The sequence below is a fragment of the Anomaloglossus baeobatrachus genome, chromosome 6, assembly GCF_048569485.1.
Source record: "Anomaloglossus baeobatrachus isolate aAnoBae1 chromosome 6, aAnoBae1.hap1, whole genome shotgun sequence".
NCBI classification, from domain to species: Eukaryota; Metazoa; Chordata; class Amphibia; order Anura; family Aromobatidae; genus Anomaloglossus; species Anomaloglossus baeobatrachus.
In genome coordinates this window covers 578,795,052-578,820,457 of record NC_134358.1, presented here as the reverse complement: position 1 = coordinate 578,820,457, position 25,406 = coordinate 578,795,052, and the positions used below count along the sequence as shown (strand labels likewise).

Below are 25,406 nucleotides of genomic sequence, written 5' to 3'. Positions count from 1 at the left end.
AGAGGAGAAGACTGGAAATCATGAGATGATAGAGGAGAAGACTGGAAATCATGAGATGATAGAGGAGAAGACTGGAAATCATGAGATGATAGAGGAGAAGACTGGAAATCATGAGATGATAGAGGAGAAGACTGGAAATCATGAGATGATAGAGGAGAAGACTGGAAATCATGAGATGATAGAGGAGAAGACTGGAAATCATGAGATGATAGAGGAGAAGACTGGAAATCATGAGATGATAGAGGAGAAGACTGGAAATCATGAGATGATAGAGGAGAAGACTGGAAATCATGAGATGATAGAGGAGAAGACTGGATATCATGAGATGATAGAGGAGAAGACTGGATATCATGAGATGATAGAGGAGAAGACTGGAAATCATGAGATGATAGAGGAGAAGACTGGATATCATGAGATGATAGAGGAGAAGACTGGATATCATGAGATGATAGAGGAGAAGACTGGATATCATGAGATGATAGAGGAGAAGACTGGATATCATGAGATGATAGAGAAGACTGGAAATCATGAGATGATAGAGAAGACTGGAAATCATGAGATGATAGAGGAGAAGACTGGATATCATGAGATGATAGAGGAGAAGACTGGAAATCATGAGATGATAGAGGAGAAGACTGGATATCATGAGATGATAGAGAAGACTGGAAATCATGAGATGATAGAGGAGAAGACTGGATATCATGAGATGATAGAGGAGAAGACTGGAAATCATGAGATGATAGAGGAGAAGACTGGATATCATGAGATGATAGAGGAGAAGACTGGATATCATGAGATGATAGAGGAGAAGACTGGATATCATGAGATGATAGAGGAGAAGACTGGAAATCATGAGATGATAGAGGAGAAGACTGGATATCATGAGATGATAGAGGAGAAGACTGGATATCATGAGATGATAGAGAAGACTGGAAATCATGAGATGATAGAGGAGAAGACTGGATATCATGAGATGATAGAGGAGAAGACTGGAAATCATGAGATGATAGAGGAGAAGACTGGAAATCATGAGATGATAGAGGAGAAGACTGGAAATCATGAGATGATAGAGGAGAAGACTGGAAATCATGAGATGATAGAGGAGAAGACTGGAAATCATGAGATGATAGAGGAGAAGACTGGATATCATGAGATGATAGAGGAGAAGACTGGATATCATGAAATGATAGAGAAGACTGGAAATCATGAGATGATAGAGGAGAAGACTGGAAATCATGAGATGATAGAGGAGAAGACTGGATATCATGAGATGATAGAGGAGAAGACTGGAAATCATGAGATGATAGAGGAGAAGACTGGAAATCATGAGATGATAGAGGAGAAGACTGGAAATCATGAGATGATAGAGGAGAAGACTGGAAATCATGAGATGATAGAGGAGAAGACTGGAAATCATGAGATGATAGAGGAGAAGACTGGAAATCATGAGATGATAGAGGAGAAGACTGGAAATCATGAGATGATAGAGGAGAAGACTGGAAATCATGAGATGATAGAGGAGAAGACTGGATATCATGAGATGATAGAGGAGAAGACTGGATATCATGAGATGATAGAGGAGAAGACTGGATATCATGAGATGATAGAGAAGACTGGATATCATGAGATAATAGAGGAGAAGACTGGAAACCATGAGATGATAGAGAAGACTGGAAATCATGAGATGATAGAGGAGAAGACTGGATATCATGAGATGATAGAGGAGAAGACTGGAAATCATGAGATGATAGAGGAGAAGACTGGAAATCATGAGATGATAGAGGAGAAGACTGGAAATCATGAGATGATAGAGGAGAAGACTGGAAATCATGAGATGATAGAGGAGAAGACTGGATATCATGAGATGATAGAGAAGACTGGAAATCATGAGATGATAGAGGAGAAGACTGGATATCATGAGATGATAGAGGAGAAGACTGGAAATCATGAGATGATAGAGAAGACTGGAAATCATGAGATGATAGAGAAGACTGGAAATCATGAGATGATAGAGGAGAAGACTGGAAATCATGAGATGATAGAGGAGAAGACTGGATATCATGAGATGATAGAGGAGAAGACTGGAAATCATGAGATGATAGAGGAGAAGACTGGATATCATGAGATGATAGAGAAGACTGGATATCATGAGATGATAGAGGAGAAGACTGGATATCATGAGATGATAGAGGAGAAGACTGGAAATCATGAGATGATAGAGGAGAAGACTGGAAATCATGAGATGATAGAGGAGAAGACTGGAAATCATGAGATGATAGAGAAGACTGGAAATCATGAGATGATAGAGGAGAAGACTGGAAATCATGAGATGATAGAGGATAAGACTGGATATCATGAGATGATAGAGGAGAAGACTGGAAATCATGAGATGATAGAGGAGAAGACTGGATATCATGAGATGATAGAGGAGAAGACTGGATATCATGAGATGATAGAGGAGAAGACTGGAAATCATGAGATGATAGGGAAGACTGGAAATCATGAGATGATAGAGGAGAAGACTGGATATCATGAGATGATAGAGGAGAAGACTGGAAATCATGAGATGATAGAGGAGAAGACTGGATATCATGAGATGATAGAGGAGAAGACTGGAAATCATGATATGATAGAGGAGAAGACTGGATATCATGAGATGATAGAGGAGAAGACTGGATATCATGAGATGATAGAGGAGAAGACTGGATATCATGAGATGATAGAGGAGAAGACTGGAAATCATGAGATGATAGAGGAGAAGACTGGAAATCATGAGATGATAGAGGAGAAGACTGGAAATCATGAGATGATAGAGAAGACTGGAAATCATGAGATGATAGAGGAGAAGACTGGAAATCATGAGATGATAGAGGAGAAGACTGGAAATCATGAGATGATACAGAAAACCAGAAATCATGAGATGATAGAGGAGAAGACTGGATATCATGAGATGATAGAGGAGAAGACTGGATATCATGAGATGATAGAGGAGAAGACTGGAAATCATGAGATGATAGAGGAGAAGACTGGATATCATGAGATGATAGAGGAATAGACTGGAAATCATGAGATGATAGAGGAGAAGACTGGAAATCATGAGATGATAGAGGAGAAGACTGGAAATCATGAGATGATAGAGGAGAAGACTGGATATCATGAGATGATAGAGGAGAAGACTGGAAATCATGAGATGATAGAGGAGAAGACTGGATATCATGAGATGATAGAGGAGAAGACTGGAAATCATGAGATGATAGAGGAGAAGACTGGAAATCATGAGATGATAGAGGAGAAGACTGGAAATCATGAGATGATAGAGGAGAAGACTGGAAATCATGAGATGATAGAGGAGAAGACTGGAAACCTTGAGATCATGGGAGGAGGCCAGAAATCAACAAATGACAGAGAAGACCGGAACCAGACGTGTACATAGTCTTTCCGGCACCAGAGGAAAGAATTCTGTTAGTCACTCCCCCAAGCGATTTGGGTAGCTATTAGGGATGATCGAATACCTCAAATACTCGGCTTTGCGAATATTTTCCGAATAGGTCGCCGCTATGCGACTATTCGGGAACATTCGATGCGCAATGTAAGTCTATAAGAAACCCGAATAACTATTCGAAACTATTCGGGCTTCCCATAGACTTACATTGCGTGTGGAATATTCGCATAGCGGCAAAGCCGAATATTTGAGGTATTCGATCATCCCTAGTAGTCATCATGTGACCGTCATCCCTATGCAATTCTCTCAATGTTCAGTAAAAAACTGAGAGAAGTAGAAGAAAAGCCTGATGTCACATGACCAGAAGTATGACTATCGCATGTGAGAGGAGTGGGCCTGTGATGACTGCTGAAACAGCGAGCAGAGCCGAATCCTGACAGTGAGTATATTACACGCTGCAGGAACTGGGATGCTATGGGGCTTCATTTTATAATTAAAAGGGTTGTCCAGGTTTGAGATGAAAGTCTGCAGTGACTCTAGGTGACCGCAGGCTTCTGGATGCTGACAGAGCGGCACTGCACACTTTTAGGATTCTCCCATGCCAGTGGCGAGAGTGGGCGGTATGTGGTTTGTAAACTTCTGGCCACATTCAGACTAGACGTGTCTGGCCTCACTCAGTTCATTTTCATTGAGCGACACCATGCATGTCTAGTTGGCATGTAACCACATGTATGTAAATCGCACACTTGCAGTTCGAGACCTCCTATTCTCACCTGAGAATCCTAACAGCCCCTGACATGTCAGAACAGCAAAAAAAAAACATAAATGACCCCATTTTACAACTTGCATCCCTCAATGAATTCATGCAGGGGTACAGGGAGCATATTGACACTACAGCTGTATCACAAAATGTTATACTATTGGGCAGTGACGAACAAATAGTTACATTTTTACCATTAAATGTTGTTTAAACCTCAGATTTCCCATTTTCACAAGGGAAATAGGTAAAAAAAAGGCCCATAATGTGTTACACAATTTCCCCTGTGGTTATACCCCACATGTGACTGTACAGTGCTGTTTGGCCGCACCGCAGGGCTCGGGGGGGAAGCAGCGCCATTTGATTTCTGGAGCACAGATTTTCCTAAAATAGTTTGCAGACTCCATTTGCAGAGCCTCTAAGTGGCAGAACAGCAGAAACCCCCTCAAGTGACCACATTTTGGAAATTACACCCCTCTGGGAATTCATCGATTTTTTTATACCATTCATTGTGCTGTAAAAGGGATAACCGCTTTTTAATTTTTTCACTGACAGAGCTGTATGGCGGCTTGTTTTTTGCGGGACGAGATTACGTCTTCAGCGGTACCATTTTTATTTATATATGTTTTTTTATCACATTCTATTTTACTTTTTTGTCAGCTGTATGATGGAAGGACATCTTTTTGCTACTTTTTTATGTATTCTTTTTACCGTGTTCACTGAAGGGGTTAAGTAGTGTGACAGTTTTAATGCTCTGGTTGTTACCGATGCGGCGATACTAAATATGTGTACGTGTTGTTTTTTTTGTTTAGTTTTTTTCACATAAATATACATATTTATTGGAATAATATTTTCTTTATTTTTTGTTCCTTTTTTTTACCTTTTTTAACTTTTATATTTCGTCCCTATATGGAACATTACTTTTTACTGCCCTGATTGCAGCTATAGTGCATTGCAGTGCACCAGCATTGCAATGCATTTGACCTGTCAGTGCAGCACTGACAGACGCCTCTGGGATCATGCTTGTGGCATGTTTTCAGGGGCTTTTCATACCTGGGTGACCATGGCAATCATCGGGCGCACTGCATTTCCCAGCCCCCTGGATGCTGCGATCGATATTGATCACAGCAATTAGAAGGTTAGACAGCAAGTGACGGTGCGGAGACTGTCCTTGACTGTGTGAGGCAGGTGTGAGCTCAGCTGTCAGGAGAGCCGATGTCTCAGCAGCGATCGTGTGGGCACAGCACCTGTCCCACGTGATCTCCAGGAAATACTGGGTTCATCCAAGGTCGGGAAGTCTGACAAACAGGATGCACCAAGTATATCCATAAAATAACAGAGTAAAAGACCGGAAACCATGAGATAACAGAGAAGAAGACCGGAAACCATGAGATGACAAAAGAAGGCCGGAAACCATGAGATGACAGAGAAGAAGACCGGAAACCATGAGATGACAGAGAAGAAGACCAGAAACCATGAGATGACAGAGAAGAAGACCGGAAACCATGAGATGACAGAGAAGAAGACCGGAAACCATGAGATGACAGAGAAGAACACCGGAAACCATTAGATCACAGAGAAGAAGACCGGAAACCATGAGATGACAGAGAAGAACACCGGAAACCATGAGATGACAGAGAAGAACACCGGAAACCATGAGATGACAGAGAAGAACATTGGAAACCTTGAGATGACAGAGAAGAAGACCGGAAACCATGAGATGACAGAGAAGAAGACCGTAAACCATGAGATGACAGAGAAGAACATTGGAAACCTTGAGATGACAGAGAAGAAGACCGGAAACCATGAGATAACAGAGAAGAAGGCCGGAAACCATGAGATGACAGAGAAGAAGACCGGAAACCATGAGATGACAGAGAAGAAGACCGGAAACCATGAGATGACAGAGAAGAAGACCGGAAACCATGAGATGACAGAGAAGAAGACCGGAAACCATGAGATGACAGAGAAGAAGACCGGAAACCATGAGATGACAGAGAAGAAGACCGGAAACCATGAGATGACAGAAAAGAAGACTGGAAACCATGAGATGACAGAGAAGAAGACCGGAAACCATGAGATGACAGAGAAGAACACCGGAAACCATGAGATGACAGAGAAGAACACCGGAAACCATGAGATGACAAAAGAAGGCCGGAAACCATGAGATGACAGAGAAGAAGACCGGAAACCATGAGATGACAGAGAAGAAGACCAGAAACCATGAGATGACAGAGAAGAAGACCGGAAACCATGAGATGACAGAGAAGAACACCGGAAACCATGAGATGACAGAGAAGAAGACCGGAAACCATGAGATGACAGAGAAGAACACCGGAAACCATTAGATCACAGAGAAGAAGACCGGAAACCATGAGATGACAGAGAAGAACACCGGAAACCATGAGATGACAGAGAAGAACACCGGAAACCATGAGATGACAGAGAAGAACATTGGAAACCTTGAGATGACAGAGAAGAAGACCGGAAACCATGAGATGACAGAGAAGAAGACCGGAAACCATGAGATGACAGAGAAGAAGACCGGAAATCATGAGATGACAGAGAAGAAGACCGTAAACCATGAGATGACAGAGAAGAAGACCGTAAACCATGAGATGACAGAGAAGAAGACCGGAAACCATGAGATGACAGAGAAGAAGACAAGAAACCATGAGATGACAGAGAAGAAGACCGGAAACCATGAGATAACAGAGAAGAAGACCGGAAACCATGAGATGACAGAAGAATATCAGAAATTATGAGATGACGGAGAAGACTGGAAATCATGAGATCAAAGAAGATAAGGCCAGATATCAATTAAAGAAATGCCTGGAACTATCAAAGAGGAAAGGAAAAGACCGGAAATAATAAGATAACGGGACAAGGCCAGAAGTCAAGAGATGACACAGGAGAAGACCGTAAACCATGATATAAAGTAAATCAATAATCATGAGATGACAGAGGAGGAGACAGGAATCTATGAGATGACAGGAGAATAGCAGACACCATCATATAACAGAGGAGAAGACTGAAAGTCATGAGATGATAAAGGAGAAGACCGGATATCATTACATGACATAAGGCCACAAATCATAAGATGACAGAAGACCAGAAACCATCACATAACAGAGGAGAAGACTGGAAGTCATGAGATGATGGTGGAGAAGACCGGATATCATTACATTACAGAAGGCCAGAACTCATAAGATGACAGAAGACCAGAAACCATGAGATAACAAAGAAGAATCAGGACATCAAGAGAATATGAGAACTGTGGATATAATGAGATAACTGAGACTATCTGAAACCATGAGAAGAAGCATAGGGATAATAGATAAGTAGGTAAAAAAACAAAACTCATGAGAAGACCAAAAATCATAAAGCAACAGTGGGGAAAACCATGAAGCATGAGAAGATAGGAGAAGATCATGCATGGTGAGAATCTCTGATGAAATCTCTACCTTGCATAACTTTTAAGCGGGGTTTACACGCTACAATATTGTTAATGAATTAATGAGTTAATGAATCGTCAGGTCACGGTGTTTGTGACGCACATCCGGCGTCATTAACGATATTGCAGCGTGTGACACTTATGAGCGACCTTAAACGATCGCAAAAGCGGTTAAAATAGTTTGCCGCGGAGAGGTCGTCCTGAAACAAAAAATAGTTTTCTTTTTATTAGCGATGTTGCTCCTCGTTCCTACGGCACCACACATCGCTATGTGTGACACCGCAGGAGCGACGAACATCTCCTACCTGCCTCCACCGGCAATGCGGAAGGAAGGAGGTGGGTGGGATGTTACGTCCCGCTCATCTCCATCCCTCTGCTTCTATTGGCCGCCTGCCGTGTGACGTTGCTGTGACGCCGCACTAACCACCCCCTTAGAAAGGAGGTGGATCGCTGTCCAGAGCGACGTCGCAGAGCAGGTATGTGCGTGTGACGCTGCCGTAGCAATAATGTTTGCTACGGCAGCGATCACACAATATCGCACGTACGACGGGGGCAGGTGCTATCGCGCTCGACATCGCTAGCCGATGCTAGCAATGTCGCAACGTGTAAACCCCGCTTTAGTTCTTTAACCCAACACTGCTGGATTTACCTCACACAGGGAACATCGTGTAGACTTTTACAATATCTTGTGGTTCTGGACATTGGAAATAATTTCCTTTTCTATATTAATGTTTCTGTGCTGCCTTTGAAGTCGTATGAGGTTCTGCAATGGGTGAAATGTGGTCATGTGGCTGAGACATTCAATGAAATCAACCTATCCTGTGAGGAAGAGTAAACAGGTCATAGAGTGATTTCATCAGACGTCTCCCACCACCTCTTCCATCACAGGGTGGTTTTATCAGATGTCTCCCACCACCTCATCCACAGTAGGGTGATTTCATCAGGCGTCTCCCACCACCTCTTCCATCACAGGGTGGTTTTATCAGATGTCTCCCACCACCTCATCCACAGTAGGGTGATTTCATCAGGCGTCTCCCACCACCTCTTCCATCACAGGGTGGTTTTATCAGATGTCTCCCACCACCTCATCCACAGTAGGGCGATTTCATCAGGCGTCTCCCACCACCTCTTCCATCACAGGGTGGTTTTATCAGATGTCTCCCACCACCTCATCCACAGTAGGGTGATTTCATCAGGCGTCTCCCACCACCTCTTCCATCACAGGGTGGTTTTATCAGATGTCTCCCACCACCTCATCCACAGTAGGGCGATTTCATCAGACGTCTCCCACCACCACTTCCATCACAGGGTGGTTTTATCAGATGTCTCCCACCACCTCATCCACAGTAGGGCGATTTCATCAGGCGTCTCCCACCACCTCTTCCATCACAGGGTGGTTTTATCAGATGTTTCCCACCACCTCTTCCATCACAGGGTGGTTTCATCAGGCGTCTCCCACCACCTCTTCCATCACAGGGTGATTTCATCAGGCGTCTCCCATCGTCTCTTCCATCATTGGGTGGTTTTATCAGACGTCTCCCACCACCTCATCCACAGTAGGGTGATTTCATCAGGCGTTTCCCATCGTCTCTTCCATCACAGGGTGGTTTCATCAGATGTTTCCCACCACCTCTTCCATCACAGGGTGGTTTTATCAGATGTCTCCCACCACCTCATCCACAGTAGGGCGATTTCATCAGGCGTCTCCCACCACCTCTTCCATCACAGGGTGGTTTCATCAGACGTCTCCCACCACCTCTTCCATCACAGGGTGGTTTTATCAGACGTCTCCCACCACCTCATCCACAGTAGGGTGATTTCATCAGGCGTCTCCCATCGTCTCTTCCATCATTGGGTGGTTTTATCAGATGTTTCCCACCACCTCATCCACAGTAGGGTGATTTCATCAGGCGTCTCCCATCGTCTCTTCCATCACAGGGTGGTTTTATCAGATGTTTCCCACCACCTCTTCCATCACAGGGTGGTTTCATCAGACGTCTCCCACCACCTCTTCCATCACAGGGTGGTTTTATCAGATGTCTCCCACCACCTCATCCACAGTAGGGCGATTTCATCAGGCGTCTCCCACCACCTCTTCCATCACAGGGTGGTTTTATCAGATGTTTCCCACCACCTCTTCCATCACAGGGTGGTTTCATCAGGCGTCTCCCACCACCTCTTCCATCACAGGGTGATTTCATCAGGCGTCTCCCATCGTCTCTTCCATCATTGGGTGGTTTTATCAGACGTCTCCCACCACCTCATCCACAGTAGGGTGATTTCATCAGGCGTCTCCCATCGTCTCTTCCATCACAGGGTGGTTTCATCAGATGTTTCCCACCACCTCTTCCATCACAGGGTGGTTTTATCAGATGTCTCCCACCACCTCATCCACAGTAGGGCGATTTCATCAGGCGTCTCCCACCACCTCTTCCATCACAGGGTGGTTTCATCAGACGTCTCCCACCACCTCTTCCATCACAGGGTGGTTTTATCAGACGTCTCCCACCACCTCATCCACAGTAGGGTGATTTCATCAGGCGTCTCCCATCGTCTCTTCCATCATTGGGTGGTTTTATCAGATGTTTCCCACCACCTCATCCACAGTAGGGTGATTTCATCAGGCGTCTCCCATCGTCTCTTCCATCACAGGGTGGTTTTATCAGATGTTTCCCACCACCTCTTCCATCACAGGGTGGTTTCATCAGACGTCTCCCACCACCTCTTCCATCACAGGGTGGTTTTATCAGATGTCTCCCACCACCTCATCCACAGTAGGGTGATTTCATCAGGCGTCTCCCATCGTCTCTTCCATCATTGGGTGGTTTCATCATTCATCCCCCTCCACTTCTTCACTCATAGGATGATTTCATTAGACGTCTCCCACCACCACTTTTGTCACAGGGTAATTCATCAAATGTCTCCCAACATCTCTTCAGACAAGGGGTGATTTCATTAAATGTCTCCTAACACCTCTTCCGTCCTACGGTGATATCGTCAAACATTTCCCACTGCCTTCTTCATCGTAGGACGATTTCATCTGACATTTCCCACTAACTCCACCATCATAGTGAGATTTCATCTTATATCTCCCACTATTTGGTCCATCACAGGGTGATTTCATCAGACATCTCCCAGTACCTATGTAATGACCAGGATTCTGCAGAACATAACTAAAGAAGTTGACATAGACATGGGGCTCCTGTGTAGGAGAGAGGAATGATTTGGCCCTAAGGTCGCAAACTGCTCCTGTGTCAGGGTTCAGTAAGGTTCTCCCCTGGACCAATATAATATCTTCAGAGCGGAGAACAATCACACATGATGTCTGCCGAGAGCATTGTCATCACACACTGCTTCCACTGGAGATGACATCCGCGGCGCTGAAGTCTCAGGTTTATTAGCTTTGTATGTCAATATCCCCCTTCACCACTGTCTTACCAGTCTTTACACTTTTGCTTGATGGTGCCTCCAGGTTGATAGGTTTTTCCTCCATGATGACACGGACACATCGAGGGTTGGACACATTGTCCATTGTCATCCAGCACTAGACCCTCTGGACAGTTACATCCGGCCACACAGCCAACGAGCTCCTGGCAGGATCCCAAATCTGCCATACGAAGGTCAGCACAGGTCTTCTTACAGGGAGTAGCACATTCCTGGTAGACCTGACCTCCAGAGCACTCAACAGCTGAAGAGGAAATGGAGGATTTATAAAGAGACCCACAAAATATGGGATATGGAGACTATGGGATATGGAGACTAGGAGAAAGACAATCAGCTGGGAGCAAGAGAGGAAGAACATGGACAGTTTAGTAGGGAAGATTAGTGGGGCATAGGAGCAGGAAGCTATAGATAGAAGGGCATCGACAAAACAGGAGGGGGTTACTGACAGGACATGGAGGGGGCCCCCATAGCAACACATGAAGGGGCCACCAAAAACACAGGGAGGGATTGCGACAACAAAGAAGGCCTGATAATCCAGACTTACGGCACAGGGTCTCATTCCTCCAGGACACTGGCGCCCCCTCCTGGGCACACTGCCTGGCATAGGCGGAGACAGGACTGCACAGACAGCTCTTACTGGAGGAACAGCTACAGACATCATAGAGGCAGAGCTGGAGAAAGGGCCCAAAGTCCACAACATGGTGACAAGGCTGAAGGCCCCACAGAGGAGAAGAAAACAAGGTGATGAGAAGGCTGAATTTACACCGTAGCAATAGTACAACTACTAATGAGTGCAATAATGGCAGTACAGGGGCTGACAGCCGCCCATCATCAGGAGCCGCATGTAAGGACGACGATATCGAGCCTCAATCACAAGAGTGCTTACAGGGCCTATAGCAACCAGTCAGAGCCCAGCTATTACCTCACCAGTGTGATTAAGCCATTGTCTCCTTCCTGCAGACAGCAGTAGTTGGGATTGGATTTACCATATGCTTGAGCGGGAAGATTCTCTGTAGTTTCAGCTGTTCCCATGTGAAGTACATACAGCAGCTCCATTGTCTCTGATGTGATGTGTATACAGCAGTCTCAGAGTGTCCTATATGATGTGTATACAGCAGTCCCAGTGTCTCCTATGTAATGTATATATAGCAGTTTCAGTGTCACCCACTTGATGTGTATACAGCAGTCTTAGTGGGTCATATGTGCTGTGTATACAGCAGTCCCAGTGTCTCCTATCTGATGTTTATACAGCAGATACATCATCGCCCATGTGATGTGTATAAAGCAGTCTCAGTGGGTCCTACATGATCTGTATACAGCAGTTTCAATATCTCCCATGTGATGTGTACACAGCAGACTCAGTGTATCCTACATGATGTGTATACAGCAGTCTTAGTGTCTCCTATTTAATGTACACTGACAAGCAAAAGGGTAACAATGTTTTGGATTCTTGACTTCCAGGCACCATATCTCACTGTCCTCTACAGCTCTGAGCCTGAGATGACCTTCATTTTATAGACACTCATATTGGTTTCTCATTCAGAAATGTGACTTGCAGATATTTAGCACATGATTAGTTCTGCAGATTCTTGTTGTGTCACTGCATTGTTACTGTTTTGTTAGTATTCTGTAAATCTCCTTTGGCTGTCACCCATCTTGAATGCTTCTGGGCTCTCGATCAGATTCCAGCATGTCTCCACCGATATCTGATCCCAGGTCTCTTCTCCACGTTCCCAGTGTTGGTGTATACTGGTCAGGTCTCTTCTCCATGTTCCCAGTGTTGGTGTATACTGGTCAGGTCTCTTCTCCACATTCCCAGTGTTGGTGTATACTGGTCAGATCTCTTCTCCACACTCCCAGTGTTGGTGTATACTGGTCAGGTCTCTTCTCCATGTTCCCAGTGTTGGTGTATACTGGTCAGGTCTCTTCTCCACATTCCCAGTGTTGGTGTATACTGGTCAGGTCTCTTTTCCTTGTTCCCAGTGCTGGTGTATACTGGTCAGGTCTCTTCTCCACATTCCCAGTGTTGGTGTATACTGGTCAGGTCTCTTCTCCATATTCCCAGTGTTGGTGTATACTGGTCAGGTCTCTTCTCCACATTCCCAGGGTTGGTGTATACTGGTCAGGTCTCTTCTCCATGTTCCCAGTGTTGGTGTATACTGGTCAGGTGTCTTCTCCCCGTTCCCAGTGTTGGTGTATACTGGTCAGGTCTCTTCTCCTTTGTTCCCAGTGTTGGTGTATACTGGTCAGGTCTCTTCTCCACGTTCCCAGTGTTGGTGTATACTGGTCAGGTCTCTTCTCCATGTTCCCAGTGTTGGTGTATACTGGTCAGGTCTCTTCTCCATGTTCCCAGTGTTGGTGTATATTGGTCAGGTCTCTTCTCCACGTTCCCAGTGTTGGTGTATACTGGTCAGGTCTCTTCTCCATGTTCCCAGTGTTGGTGTATACTGGTCAGGTCTCTTCTCCATGTTCCCAGTGTTGGTGTATACTGGTCGGGTCTCTTCTCCACGTTCCCAGTGTTGGTGTATACTGGTTAGATCTCTTCTCCACGTTCCCAGTGTTGGTGTATACTGGTCAGGTCTCTTCTCCACGTTTCCAGTGTTGGTGTATGCTGGTCAGGTCTCTTCTCCACGTTTCCAGTGTTGGTGTATACTGGTCAGCTCTCTTCTCCACGTTCCCAGTGTTGGTGTATACTGGTCAGGTCTCTTCTCCACGTTTCCAGTGTTGGTGTATGCTGGTCAGGTCTCTTCTCCACGTTTCCAGTGTTGGTGTATACTGGTCAGCTCTCTTCTCCACGTTCCCAGTGTTGGTGTATATTGGCCAGGTCTCTTCTCCATGTTCCCAGTGTTGGTGTATACTGGTCAGGTCTCTTCTCCATGTTCCCAGTGTTGGTGTATACTGGTCAGGTCTCTTCTCCTTCTTCCCAGTGTTGGTGTATATTGGTCAGGTATCTTCTCCATGTTCCCAGTGTTGGTGTATACTGGTCAGGTCTCTTCTCCACGTTCCCAGTGTTGGTGTATGCTGGTCAGGTCTCTTCTCCACGTTCACAGTGTTGGTGTATACTGGTCAGGTCTCTTCTCCATGTTCCCAGTGTTGGTGTATATTGGTCAGGTATCTTCTCCATGTTCCCAGTGTTGGTGTATACTGGTCAGGTCTCTTCTCCAGGTTCCCAGTGCTGGTGTATACTGGTCAGGTCTCTTCTCCATGTTCCCAGTGTTGGTGTATACTGGTCAGGTCTCTTCTCCACGTTCCCAGTGTTGGTGTATACTGGTCAGGTCTCTTCTCCACGTTCCCAGTGTTGGTGTATGCTGGTCAGGTCTCTTCTCCACGTTCACAGTGTTGGTGTATACTGGTCAGGTCTCTTCTCCACGTTCCCAGTGTTGGTGTATATTGGTCAGGTCTCTTCTCCATGTTCCCAGTGTTTGTGTATACTAGTCAGGTCTCTTCTCCATGTTCCCAGTGTTGGTGTATACTGGTCAGGTCTCTTCTCCATGTTCCCAGTGTTGGTGTATACTGGTCAGGTCTCTTCTCCACGTTCCCAGTGTTGGTGTATACTGGTCAGGTTTCTTCTCCACGTTCCCAGTGTTGGTATATACTGGTCAGGTCTCTTCTCCACGTTACCAGTGTTGGTGTATACTGGTCAGGTCTCTTCTCCACGTTCCCAGTGTTGGTGTATACTGGTCAGGTCTCTTCTCCATGTTTCCAGTGTTGGTGTATACTGGTCAGGTCTCTTCTCCACGTTCCCAGTGTTGGTGTATACTGATCAGATCTCTTCTCCACGTTCCCAGTGTTGGTGTATATTGGTCAGGTCTCTTCTCCATGTTCCCAGTGTTTGTGTATACTAGTCAGGTCTCTTCTCCATATTCCCAGTGTTGGTGTATACTGGTCAGGTCTCTTCTCCATGTTCCCAGTGTTGGTGTATACTGGTCAGGTCTCTTCTCCATGTTCCCAGTGTTGGTGTATACTGGTCAGGTCTCTTCTCCATGTTCCCAGTGTTGGTGTATACTGGTCAGGTCTCTTCTCCACGTTCCCAGTGTTGGTGTATACTGGTCAGGTCTCTTCTCCATGTTCCCAGTGTTGGTGTATACTGGTCAGGTGTCTTCTCCCCGTTCCCAGTGTTGGTGTATACTGGTCAGGTCTCTTCTCCTTTGTTCCCAGTGTTGGTGTATACTGGTCAGGTCTCTTCTCCACGTTCCCAGTGTTGGTGTATACTAGTCAGGTCTCTTCTCCATGTTCCCAGTGTTGGTGTATACTGGTCAGGTCTCTTCTCCACGTTCCCAGTGTTTGTGTATACTAGTCAGGTCTCTTCTCCATGTTCCCAGTGTTGGTGTATACTAGTCAGGTCTCTTCTCCACGTTCCCAGTGTTGGTGTATACTGGTCAGGTTTCTTCTCCACGTTCCCAGTGTTGGTATATACTGGTCAGGTCTCTTCTCCACGTTACCAGTGTTGGTGTATACTGGTCAGGTCTCTTCTCCACGTTCCCAGTGTTGGTGTATACTGGTCAGGTCTCTTCTCCATGTTTCCAGTGTTGGTGTATACTGGTCAGGTCTCTTCTCCACGTTCCCAGTGTTGGTGTATACTGATCAGATCTCTTCTCCACGTTCCCAGTGTTGGTGTATATTGGTCAGGTCTCTTCTCCATGTTCCCAGTGTTTGTGTATACTAGTCAGGTCTCTTCTCCATATTCCCAGTGTTGGTGTATACTGGTCAGGTCTCTTCTCCATGTTCCCAGTGTTGGTGTATACTGGTCAGGTCTCTTCTCCATGTTCCCAGTGTTGGTGTATACTGGTCAGGTCTCTTCTCCATGTTCCCAGTGTTGGTGTATACTGGTCAGGTCTCTTCTCCACGTTCCCAGTGTTGGTGTATACTGGTCAGGTCTCTTCTCCATGTTCCCAGTGTTGGTGTATACTGGTCAGGTGTCTTCTCCCCGTTCCCAGTGTTGGTGTATACTGGTCAGGTCTCTTCTCCTTTGTTCCCAGTGTTGGTGTATACTGGTCAGGTCTCTTCTCCACGTTCCCAGTGTTGGTGTATACTAGTCAGGTCTCTTCTCCATGTTCCCAGTGTTGGTGTATACTGGTCAGGTCTCTTCTCCACGTTCCCAGTGTTGGTGTATACTGGTCAGGTCTCTTCTCCACGTTCCCAGTGTTGGTGTATATTGGTCAGGTCTCTTCTCCATGTTCCCAGTGTTGGTGTATATTGGTCAGGTCTCTTCTCCACGTTCCCAGTGTTGGTGTATACTGGACAGGTCTCTTCTCCATGTTACCAGTGTTGGTGTATACTGGTCAGGTCTCTTCTCCACGTTCCTAGTGTTAGTATATACTGGGCGGCTCACTCGGGGGTATACAGCTTTTTCTTCACCCACAAGTGTTGGATTGGTTGAGGTCTGGGGACTGTGGGGGCCAATCCAGCTCCTCTACTTTATTGTCGTTGAACCATTTCTTCCCCAATCTCGCCACATGCTTCTGGTCATTCTCCTGCTGGAACACTATGTCATCTTTTTCAGACCCATAGTACTTGAGTGTATGAAGTAGCCCATATTGTAGGATCCTCACATATAGCTCAGCATTGAGACCCCCAACCATTCTGGTCAAGTGTCCAGCGTCTTTGGTTGTAAACACACCGATATCATCAGTCTTCCTCCACCAAACTTGACAATTTCCTCAATTTCTTGTTCCATTCACCCCTTTTTCGCCTTGTTTCTTCTAGACCTATTTCCCCAATCAGAGCCGTCTATTGACTTTCATCTCATCGCTCCAGATCTCCCGTTTCCAATCTTCCACTGTTCGTTCTTCTTTGTAATCTTGAGCCAACACTTATGATGATGTTGAAGTTGAGGCTCCTTCACCTTTTTTCGGGCCACCATTCCAGACTTGTGTAACTTGTGTGGCTCGGTGCTTCATGGACGTCTGTGATCTCACTATTATGAAGCAGACGAGCCGCCTCCACTGCCAGGTATCTCCAGAACTGATAGACCTGGATTCCGATATTTTCCCTGGACGTCACTGTGACGACATGGACTCTCATGGGTTAAAGTTTCTTAAAATTCATCCAGACAGCATGATAGATTGTCTATAGACGGGGGAGAAGTCCCTCATTGTTTTTACAAGACTCTTGCTAACTCAATGTAATTGTGTTGGCCACTGAAAGCCAGACGTATTGTTCTCCAGACTTTTCCAGTAACCATTGTATTGTAGTTGTGTATTGCTAATGTGATTACCTTAGTAGCCATTGTCTAGTCGGTGACTTCCAGATTACATGTACACCTTCAGTCTTTCTATGCACATCATTTAAATGAACATTGTCCATGCAGCTTGAGATTCATCCAATGGGAGAGGCGCTCTTGTCCAACCAATCGATGAGGACGCAGTGTATCTAAATGGAAGGCTGTGGCTATAAAAGGGACTTCTTTAAGCCACCAGGTGGTTGTTGATGGATGCTGATGGATCCAGTCTAAGCTCTTTGGAGCTGACTAGAGGATCAGGATATCTTATGGCTTCAATCTAGGGACTCTGGTTCCGGTTGGAGGCCATATCCACAGCCTAGGGATTTCGACTCCGGCTGCCAGGATTGTAACGTCATACCAGGACTACCTAAGGAGGACACTCAGGTTGGGACAGTTCAGTCACCTGTTACAGACTTTGAGAACAAGGAGAACAACAACAGAGTGTATTGCAAAAGTGAACAATTTATTGACAAAGACAGGCACAGGAAAGGATAAGCGGCGACATCAAAGACATGTGTGTGACAAGATTGTATGGGAGATGTTACAACATACAAGATAATTCCGATGGGCCACCTTAACTGTTAAAATGGTAACAACAATTATGTGCATATGACAGGAACACATATGTAAGGACAAGCAGATGCAAAATAGCGGAGGGAAAAATTATCATAAGCACAGGTTATGTGCCCCCTATTAAATCATGCATCAGAATTGACCATGGTCATAAGCATAATGCCCATAGTATGTGGCATGTGTAAGGATGGAAACGCATGTGCACATGAAAAATACAATAATAGATGATGTATTAATACAATTAAGTATGAATCAAACCAAAGTCATAGACTATAGATGCAGTGAAACAACATGGCGTCGGCATCACATATATACATAGCACAAGCAAAATGCTGTATTGGGCATAAGAATCGCATATGCATAGCGAAAACAGGTGGCAATCACATAGAGCCTAAGTCAGGCATGTAATAAAAAAGCAATGGGCGCGGACCCAAATAGGAAGCATACCCATAAGGCACACACAGCCAGTGAGTGGCAGCAAAGAGGTCCCCCTGGAGACCCCGACGTATACGTTTCACGATCCAGGAAGTATGATCATTTCATCAGGGGGATGTTACAGACTTTGCAGACCTCACACAGCTTCCTGAATCTGGCATTATTCCTTTCTCAGTGGGTGCTCTCGTCCACTAAAACCCGCTGCCTTTAGAAAGACAGCGTGGCTCAGGGCTCATCCCAACTGAACGCCGGCCTCCTTAACCGTGGGCGTAACACTACTCAGACAACACAGGGTGAGGGAATCACAATATTAAGACTTTATTGGATCCCCAAACAATTAAGGGCACATAACACATAACCAGCAAAACACACAAATGTAACAGGCAACAGAGTCTCACCCTTCCGCTAGCTCACCAGGGATTTAGAATGTCCATGCCTCACAGGTTCCAGTCCAGCAGCACCCACCGTGACTAGAATAACGCCAGATTTAGGAAGCTGTGTGAGGTCTGCAAAGTCTGTAACAGGTGACTGAACTGTCCCAACCTGAGTGTCCTCCTTAGGTAGTCCTGGTATGATGTTACAATCCTGGCAGCCGGAGTCGAAATCCCTAGACTGTGGATATGGTCTCCAACCGGAACCGGAGTCCCTAGATTGAAGCCATAAGATGTCCTGATCCTCTAGTCAGCTCCAAAGAGCTTAGACTGGATCCATCAGCATACATCAACCTTCATCAACCCTGGTGGCTTAAAGAAGTCCCTTTTATAGCCATAACCTTCCCTTAGGATACACTGCGTCCTCATCGATTGGTTGGACAAGATTGCTTCTCCCATTGGATGAATTTCAAGCTGCATGGATAATGTTCATTTAAATGATGTGTATAGAAAGACTCAGTATATCTACATGGAGTCGGCAAGTCACCGACTAGACAATGGCTACTAAGGTAATTACATTATCAATACACAACTACAATACAATGGTTACTGGAAATGTCTGGAGAACAATACGTCTGGCTTTCAGTGGCCAACACAATTACATTGAGTCAACAAGAGTCTTGTAAAAACAATGAGGGACTTCTCCCCCGTCTATAGACAATCTATCATGCTGTCTGGCTGGATTTTAAGAAACTTTAACCCATGAGAGTCCATGTCGTCACAGTCACCTCTTGGCTTTGGAATGGATGGATGGATGTAATTTCTTATTTTTCCATCTGTCATGGCCTCACATGATGCAGTTTGGTAATTTTCTTGGCCAAGACACTGCTATCGATGAGCTGCGTGATATGGTTTCTCTTTTCTTAGGAAATCTCCTTCATGGCCCCTCGATTCCAAACAGTGACTTTTCACTTGGGAATCAGCCTAATAACACTGAGCTATTAGGGAATGTGAGGACAGGGTGTGATTTGTATTATACAGGAAGAAAAAGAGCAAAACAGTAACAATGCAGCGACGAGAATCTGCAGAACTAATCTTATGCTAAATAGCTGCAAGTCACATTTATGTATGAGAAGCCAAGATGTTTGTAAGATGTAGGTAAGAAACAGACTGATGGCTCTTCCTAACTGTCTAGTGTGAACAGGACTATTCTGAGCATAAAACAAAGTAACAAAAAAAAGCCTGTTGCACTCTGCAGTGCTAAGTTATATGTATCAATAAATATGCGAATATATAAACATGCATTACTGCTATGAAACACATGAAAATTTAGATACTTAGGGGACATGGAGCGTGGGGTGTGACTGCGAGGACACGGCGCATGTGGTGTGACTATAGGGACATGGAGCATAGGGTGTGACTGTGGGGGCACGTGGCGGGGGGGGTGACTGCGGGGGCACAGAGCGTGAGGTGTGACTGTGGGGGAACTGGGCGTGGGGTGTGACTATAGGGACACGGAGCATGGGGTGTGACTGTGGGGGCACATGGCGGGGGGGTGACTGCGGGGGCACGGATCGTGAGGTGTGACTGCAGGGGCGCTGGGCGTGGGGTGTGACTGTGGGGGCGCGTGGGGTGTGACTGCGGGGGCACTGGGCGTGGGGTGTGACTGCGGGGGCACGGAGCGTGGGGTATGACTGCGAGGGCACTGAGCGTGGGGTGTGACTGCGGGGGCACAGAGCGTGGGGTGTGACTGCGGGGGCACGGGGCGTGGGGTGTGACTGCGAGGGCACAGAGCGTGGGGTGTGACTGCGAGGGCACAGAGCGTGGGGTGTGACTGCGGGGGCACAGAGCGTGGGGTGTGACTGCGGGGGCACTGAGCGTGGGGTGTGACTGCGGGGGCACTGAGCGTGGGGTGTGACTGCGGGGGCACTGAGCGTGGGGTGTGACTGCGGGGGCACTGAGCGTGGGGTGTGACTGCGGGGGCACTGAGCGTGGGGTGTGACTGCGGGGGCACGTGGCGTGGGGGGGTGACTGCGGAGGCACTGAGCGTGGGGGGGGTGACTGCGGGGGCACTGAGCGTGGGGTGTGACTGCGGGGGCACGTGGCGTGGGGTGAGACTGCGGGGGCACTGAGTGTGGGGGTATGACTGCGGGGGCACGTGGCGTGGGGTGTGACTGCGGGGGCACTGAGCGTGGGGTGTGACTGCGGGGGCACTGAGCGTGGGGTGTGACTGCGGGGGCACTGAGCGTGGGGTGTGACTGCGGGGGCACTTGGCGTGGGGTGTGACTGCGGGGGCACTGAGCGTGGGGTGTGACTGCGGGGGCACTGAGCGTGGGGTGTGACTGCGGGGGCACGTGGCGTGGGGTGTGACTGCGGGGGCACTGAGCGTGGGGTGTGATTGCGGGGGCACGTGGCGTGGGGTGTGACTGCGGGGGCACTGAGCGTGGGGTGTGATTGCGGGGGCACGTGGCGTGGGGTGTGACTGCGGGGGCACTGAGCGTGGGGTGTGACTGCGGGGGCACTGAGCGTGGGGTGTGACTGCGGGGGCACTGAGCGTGGGGTGTGACTGCGGGGGCACTGAGCGTGGGGTGTGACTGCGGGAGCACTGAGCGTGGGGTGTGACTGCGGGGGCACTGAGCGTGGGGTGTGACTGCGGGGGCACTGAGCGTGGGGTGTGACTGCAGGGGCACGTGGCGTGGGGTGTGACTGCGGGGGCACGTGGCGTGGGGGTGTGACTGCGGGGGCACTGAGCGTGGGGGGGTGACTGCGGGGGCACTGAGCGTGGGGTGTGACTGCGGGGGCACTGAGTGTGGGGGTGTGACTGCGGGGCACGTGGCGTGGGGTGTGACTGCGGGGGCACGTGGCGTGGGGTGTGACTGCGGGGGCACTGAGCATGGGGTGTGACTGCGGGGGCACTGAGCGTGGGGTCTGACTGCGGGGGCACTCAGCGTGGGGTGTGACTGCGGGGGCACGTGGCGTGGGGTGTGACTGCGGGGGCAAGTGGCGTGGGGTGTGACTGCGGGGGCACGTGGCGTGGGGTGTGACTGCGGGGGCACGTGGCGTGGGGTGTGACTGCGGGGGCACAGAGCGTGGGGTGTGACTGCGGGGGCACAGAGCGTGGGGTGTGACTGCGGGGGCACGTGGCGTGGGGTGTGACTGCGGGGGCACAGAGCGTGGGGTGTGACTGTGGGGGCACTGAGCGTGGGGTGTGACTGCGGGGGCACAGAGCGTGGGGTGTGACTGCGGGGGCACAGAGCGTGGGGTGTGACTGCGGGGGCACAGAGCGTGGGGTGTGACTGCGGGGGCACTGAGCGTGGGGTGTGACTGCGGGGGCACGTGGCGTGGGGTGTGACTGCGGGGGCACAGAGCGTGGGGTGTGACTGCGGGGGCACAGAGCGTGGGGTGTGACTGCGGGGGCACAGAGCGTGGGGTGTGACTGCTGGGGCACAGAGCGTGGGGTGTGACTGCGGGGGCACTGAGCGTGGGGTGTGACTGCGGGGGCACGTGGCGTGGGGTGTGACTGCGGGGGCACTGAGCGTGGGGTGTGACTGCGGGGGCACAGAGCGTGGAGTGTGACTGCAGGGGCACGGGGCATGGGGTATGACTGCGGGGGCACTGAGCGTGGGGTGTGACTGCGGGGGCACTGAGCGTGGGGTGTGATTGCGGGGGCACGTGGCGTGGGGTGTGACTGCGGGGGCACTGAGCGTGGGGTGTGATTGCGGGGGCACGTGGCGTGGGGTGTGACTGCGGGGGCACTGAGCGTGGGGTGTGACTGCGGGGGCACTGAGCGTGGGGTGTGACTGCGGGGGCACTGAGCGTGGGGTGTGACTGCGGGGGCACTGAGCGTGGGGTGTGACTGCGGGGGCACAGAGCGTGAGGTATGACTGCGGGGGCACGTGGCGTGGGGTGTGACTGCGGGGGCACTGAGCGTGGGGTGTGACTGCGGGGGCACTGAGCGTGGGGTGTGACTGCGGGGGCACTGAGCGTGGGGTGTGACTGCGGGGGCACGTGGCGTGGGGTGTGACTGCGGGGGCACTGAGCGTGGGGTGTGACTGCGGGGGCACTTGGCGTGGGGTGTGACTGCGGGGGCACTGAGCGTGGGGTGTGACTGCGGGGGCACTGAGCATGGGGTGTGACTGCGGGGGCACTGAGCGTGGGGTGTGACTGCGGGGGCACGTGGCGTGGGGTGTGACTGCGGGGGCACTGAGCGTGGGGTGTGATTGCGGGGGCACGTGGCGTGGGGTGTGACTGCGGGGGCACTGAGCGTGGGGAGTGATTGCGGGGGCACGTGGCGTGGGGTGTGACTGCGGGGGCACTGAGCGTGGGGTGTGACTGCGGGGGCACTGAGCGTGGGGTGTGACTGCGGGGGCACAGAGCGTGAGGTATGACTGCGGGGGCACGTGGCGTGGGGTGTGACTGCGGGGGCACTGAGCGTGGGGTGTGACTGCGGGGGCACTGAGCGTGGGGTGTGACTGCGGGGGCACGTGGCGTGGGGTGTGACTGCGGGGGCACTGAGCGTGGGGTGTGACTGCGGGGGCACTTGGCGTGGGGTGTGACTGCGGGGGCACTGAGCGTGGGGTGTGACTGCTGGGGCACTGAGCGTGGGGTGTGACTGCGGGGGCACTGAGCGTGGGGTGTGACTGCGGGGGCACTGAGCGTGGGGTGTGACTGCGGGGGCACTGAGCGTGGGGTGTGACTGCGGGGGCACTTGGCGTGGGGTGTGACTGCGGGGGCACTGAGCGTGGGGTGTGACTGCGGGGGCACTGAGCGTGGGGTGTGACTGCGGGGGCACGTGGCGTGGGGTGTGACTGCGGGGGCACTGAGCGTGGGGTGTGACTGCGGGGACACTTGGCGTGGGGTGTGACTGCGGGGGCACTGAGCGTGGGGTGTGACTGCGGGGGCACTGAGCGTGGGGTGTGACTGCGGGGGCACTGAGCGTGGGGTGTGACTGCGGGGGCACTGAGCGTGGGGTGTGACTGCGGGGGCACTGAGCGTGGGGTGTGACTGCGGGGGCACTGAGCGTGGGGTGTGACTGTGGGGGCACTGAGCGTGGGGTGTGACTGCGGGGGCACTGAGCGTGGGGTGTGACTGCGGGGGCACTGAGCGTGGGGTGTGACTGCGGGGGCACAGAGCGTGAGGTATGACTGCGGGGGCACGTGGCGTGGGGTGTGACTGCGGGGGCACTGAGCGTGGGGTGTGACTGCGGGGGCACTGAGCGTGGGGTGTGACTGCGGGGGCACGTGGCGTGGGGTGTGACTGCGGGGGCACTGAGTGTGGGGTGTGACTGCGGGGGCACTTGGCGTGGGGTGTGACTGCGGGGGCACTGAGCGTGGGGTGTGACTGCGGGGGCACTGAGCGTGGGGTGTGACTGCGGGGGCACTGAGCGTGGGGTGTGACTGCGGGGGCACTGAGCGTGGGGTGTGACTGCGGGGGCACTGAGCGTGGGGTGTGACTGCGGGGGCACTGAGCGTGGGGTGTGACTGCGGGGGCACTGAGCGTGGGGTGTGACTGCGGGGGCACTGAGCGTGGGGTGTGACTGCGGGGGCACGTGGCGTGGGGTGTGACTGCGGGGGCACTGAGCGTGGGGTGTGACTGCGGGGGCACTGAGCGTGGGGTGTGACTGCGGGGGCACTGAGCGTGGGGTGTGACTGCGGGGGCACGTGGCGTGGGGTGTGACTGCGGGGGCACGTTGCGTGAGGTATGACTGCGGGGGCACGTGGCGTGGGGTGTGACTGCGGGGGCACTGAGCGTGGGGTGTGACTGCGGGGGCACGTGGCGTGGGGTGTGACTGCGGGGGCACGTTGCGTGAGGTATGACTGCGGGGGCACGTGGCGTGGGGTGTGACTGCGGGGGCACTGAGCGTGGGGTGTGACTGCGGGGGCACGTGGCGTGGGGTGTGACTGCGGGGGCACTGAGCGTGGGGTGTGACTGCGGGGGCACTGAGCGTGGGGTGTGACTGCGGGGGCACTGAGCGTGGGGTGTGACTGCGGGGGCACGTGGCGTGGGGTGTGACTGCGGGGGCACGTTGCGTGAGGTATGACTGCAGGGGCACGTGGCGTGGGGTGTGACTGCGGGGGCACGTGGCGTGGGGTGTGACTGCGGGGGCACGTGGCGTGGGGTGTGACTGCGGGGGCACTGAGCGTGGGGTGTGATTGCGGGGGCACGTGGCGTGGGGTGTGACTGCGGGGGCACTGAGCGTGGGGTGTGATTGCGGGGGCACGTGGCGTGGGGTGTGACTGCGGGGGCACTGAGCGTGGGGTGTGACTGCGGGGGCACTGAGCGTGGGGTGTGACTGCGGGGGCACTGAGCGTGGGGTGTGACTGCGGGGGCACAGAGCGTGAGGTATGACTGCGGGGGCACGTGGCGTGGGGTGTGACTGCGGGGGCACTGAGCGTGGGGTGTGACTGCGGGGGCACTGAGCGTGGGGTGTGACTGCGGGGGCACTGAGCGTGGGGTGTGACTGCGGGGGCACGTGGCGTGGGGTGTGACTGCGGGGGCACTGAGCGTGGGGTGTGACTGCGGGGGCACTTGGCGTGGGGTGTGACTGCGGGGGCACTGAGCGTGGGGTGTGACTGCGGGGGCACTGAGCATGGGGTGTGACTGCGGGGGCACTGAGCGTGGGGTGTGACTGCGGGGGCACTGAGCGTGGGGTGTGACTGCGGGGGCACGTGGCGTGGGGTGTGACTGCGGGGGCACTGAGCGTGGGG

At 50.7% G+C, this 25,406-nt stretch overlaps 1 protein-coding gene across 1 annotated transcript in view; it reads right to left on the bottom strand.

Moving 5' to 3' along the window:
• The window catches only part of LOC142243992 (SCO-spondin-like), a 476,497-nt gene that overhangs the window by 371,669 nt on the left and 79,422 nt on the right, over positions 1-25,406 (bottom strand). Inside the window, 2 exon segments of the mRNA XM_075316177.1 lie at positions 11,092-11,341; positions 11,642-11,807. Of these exon segments, the coding sequence (XP_075172292.1) occupies positions 11,092-11,341; positions 11,642-11,807 (416 nt within the window).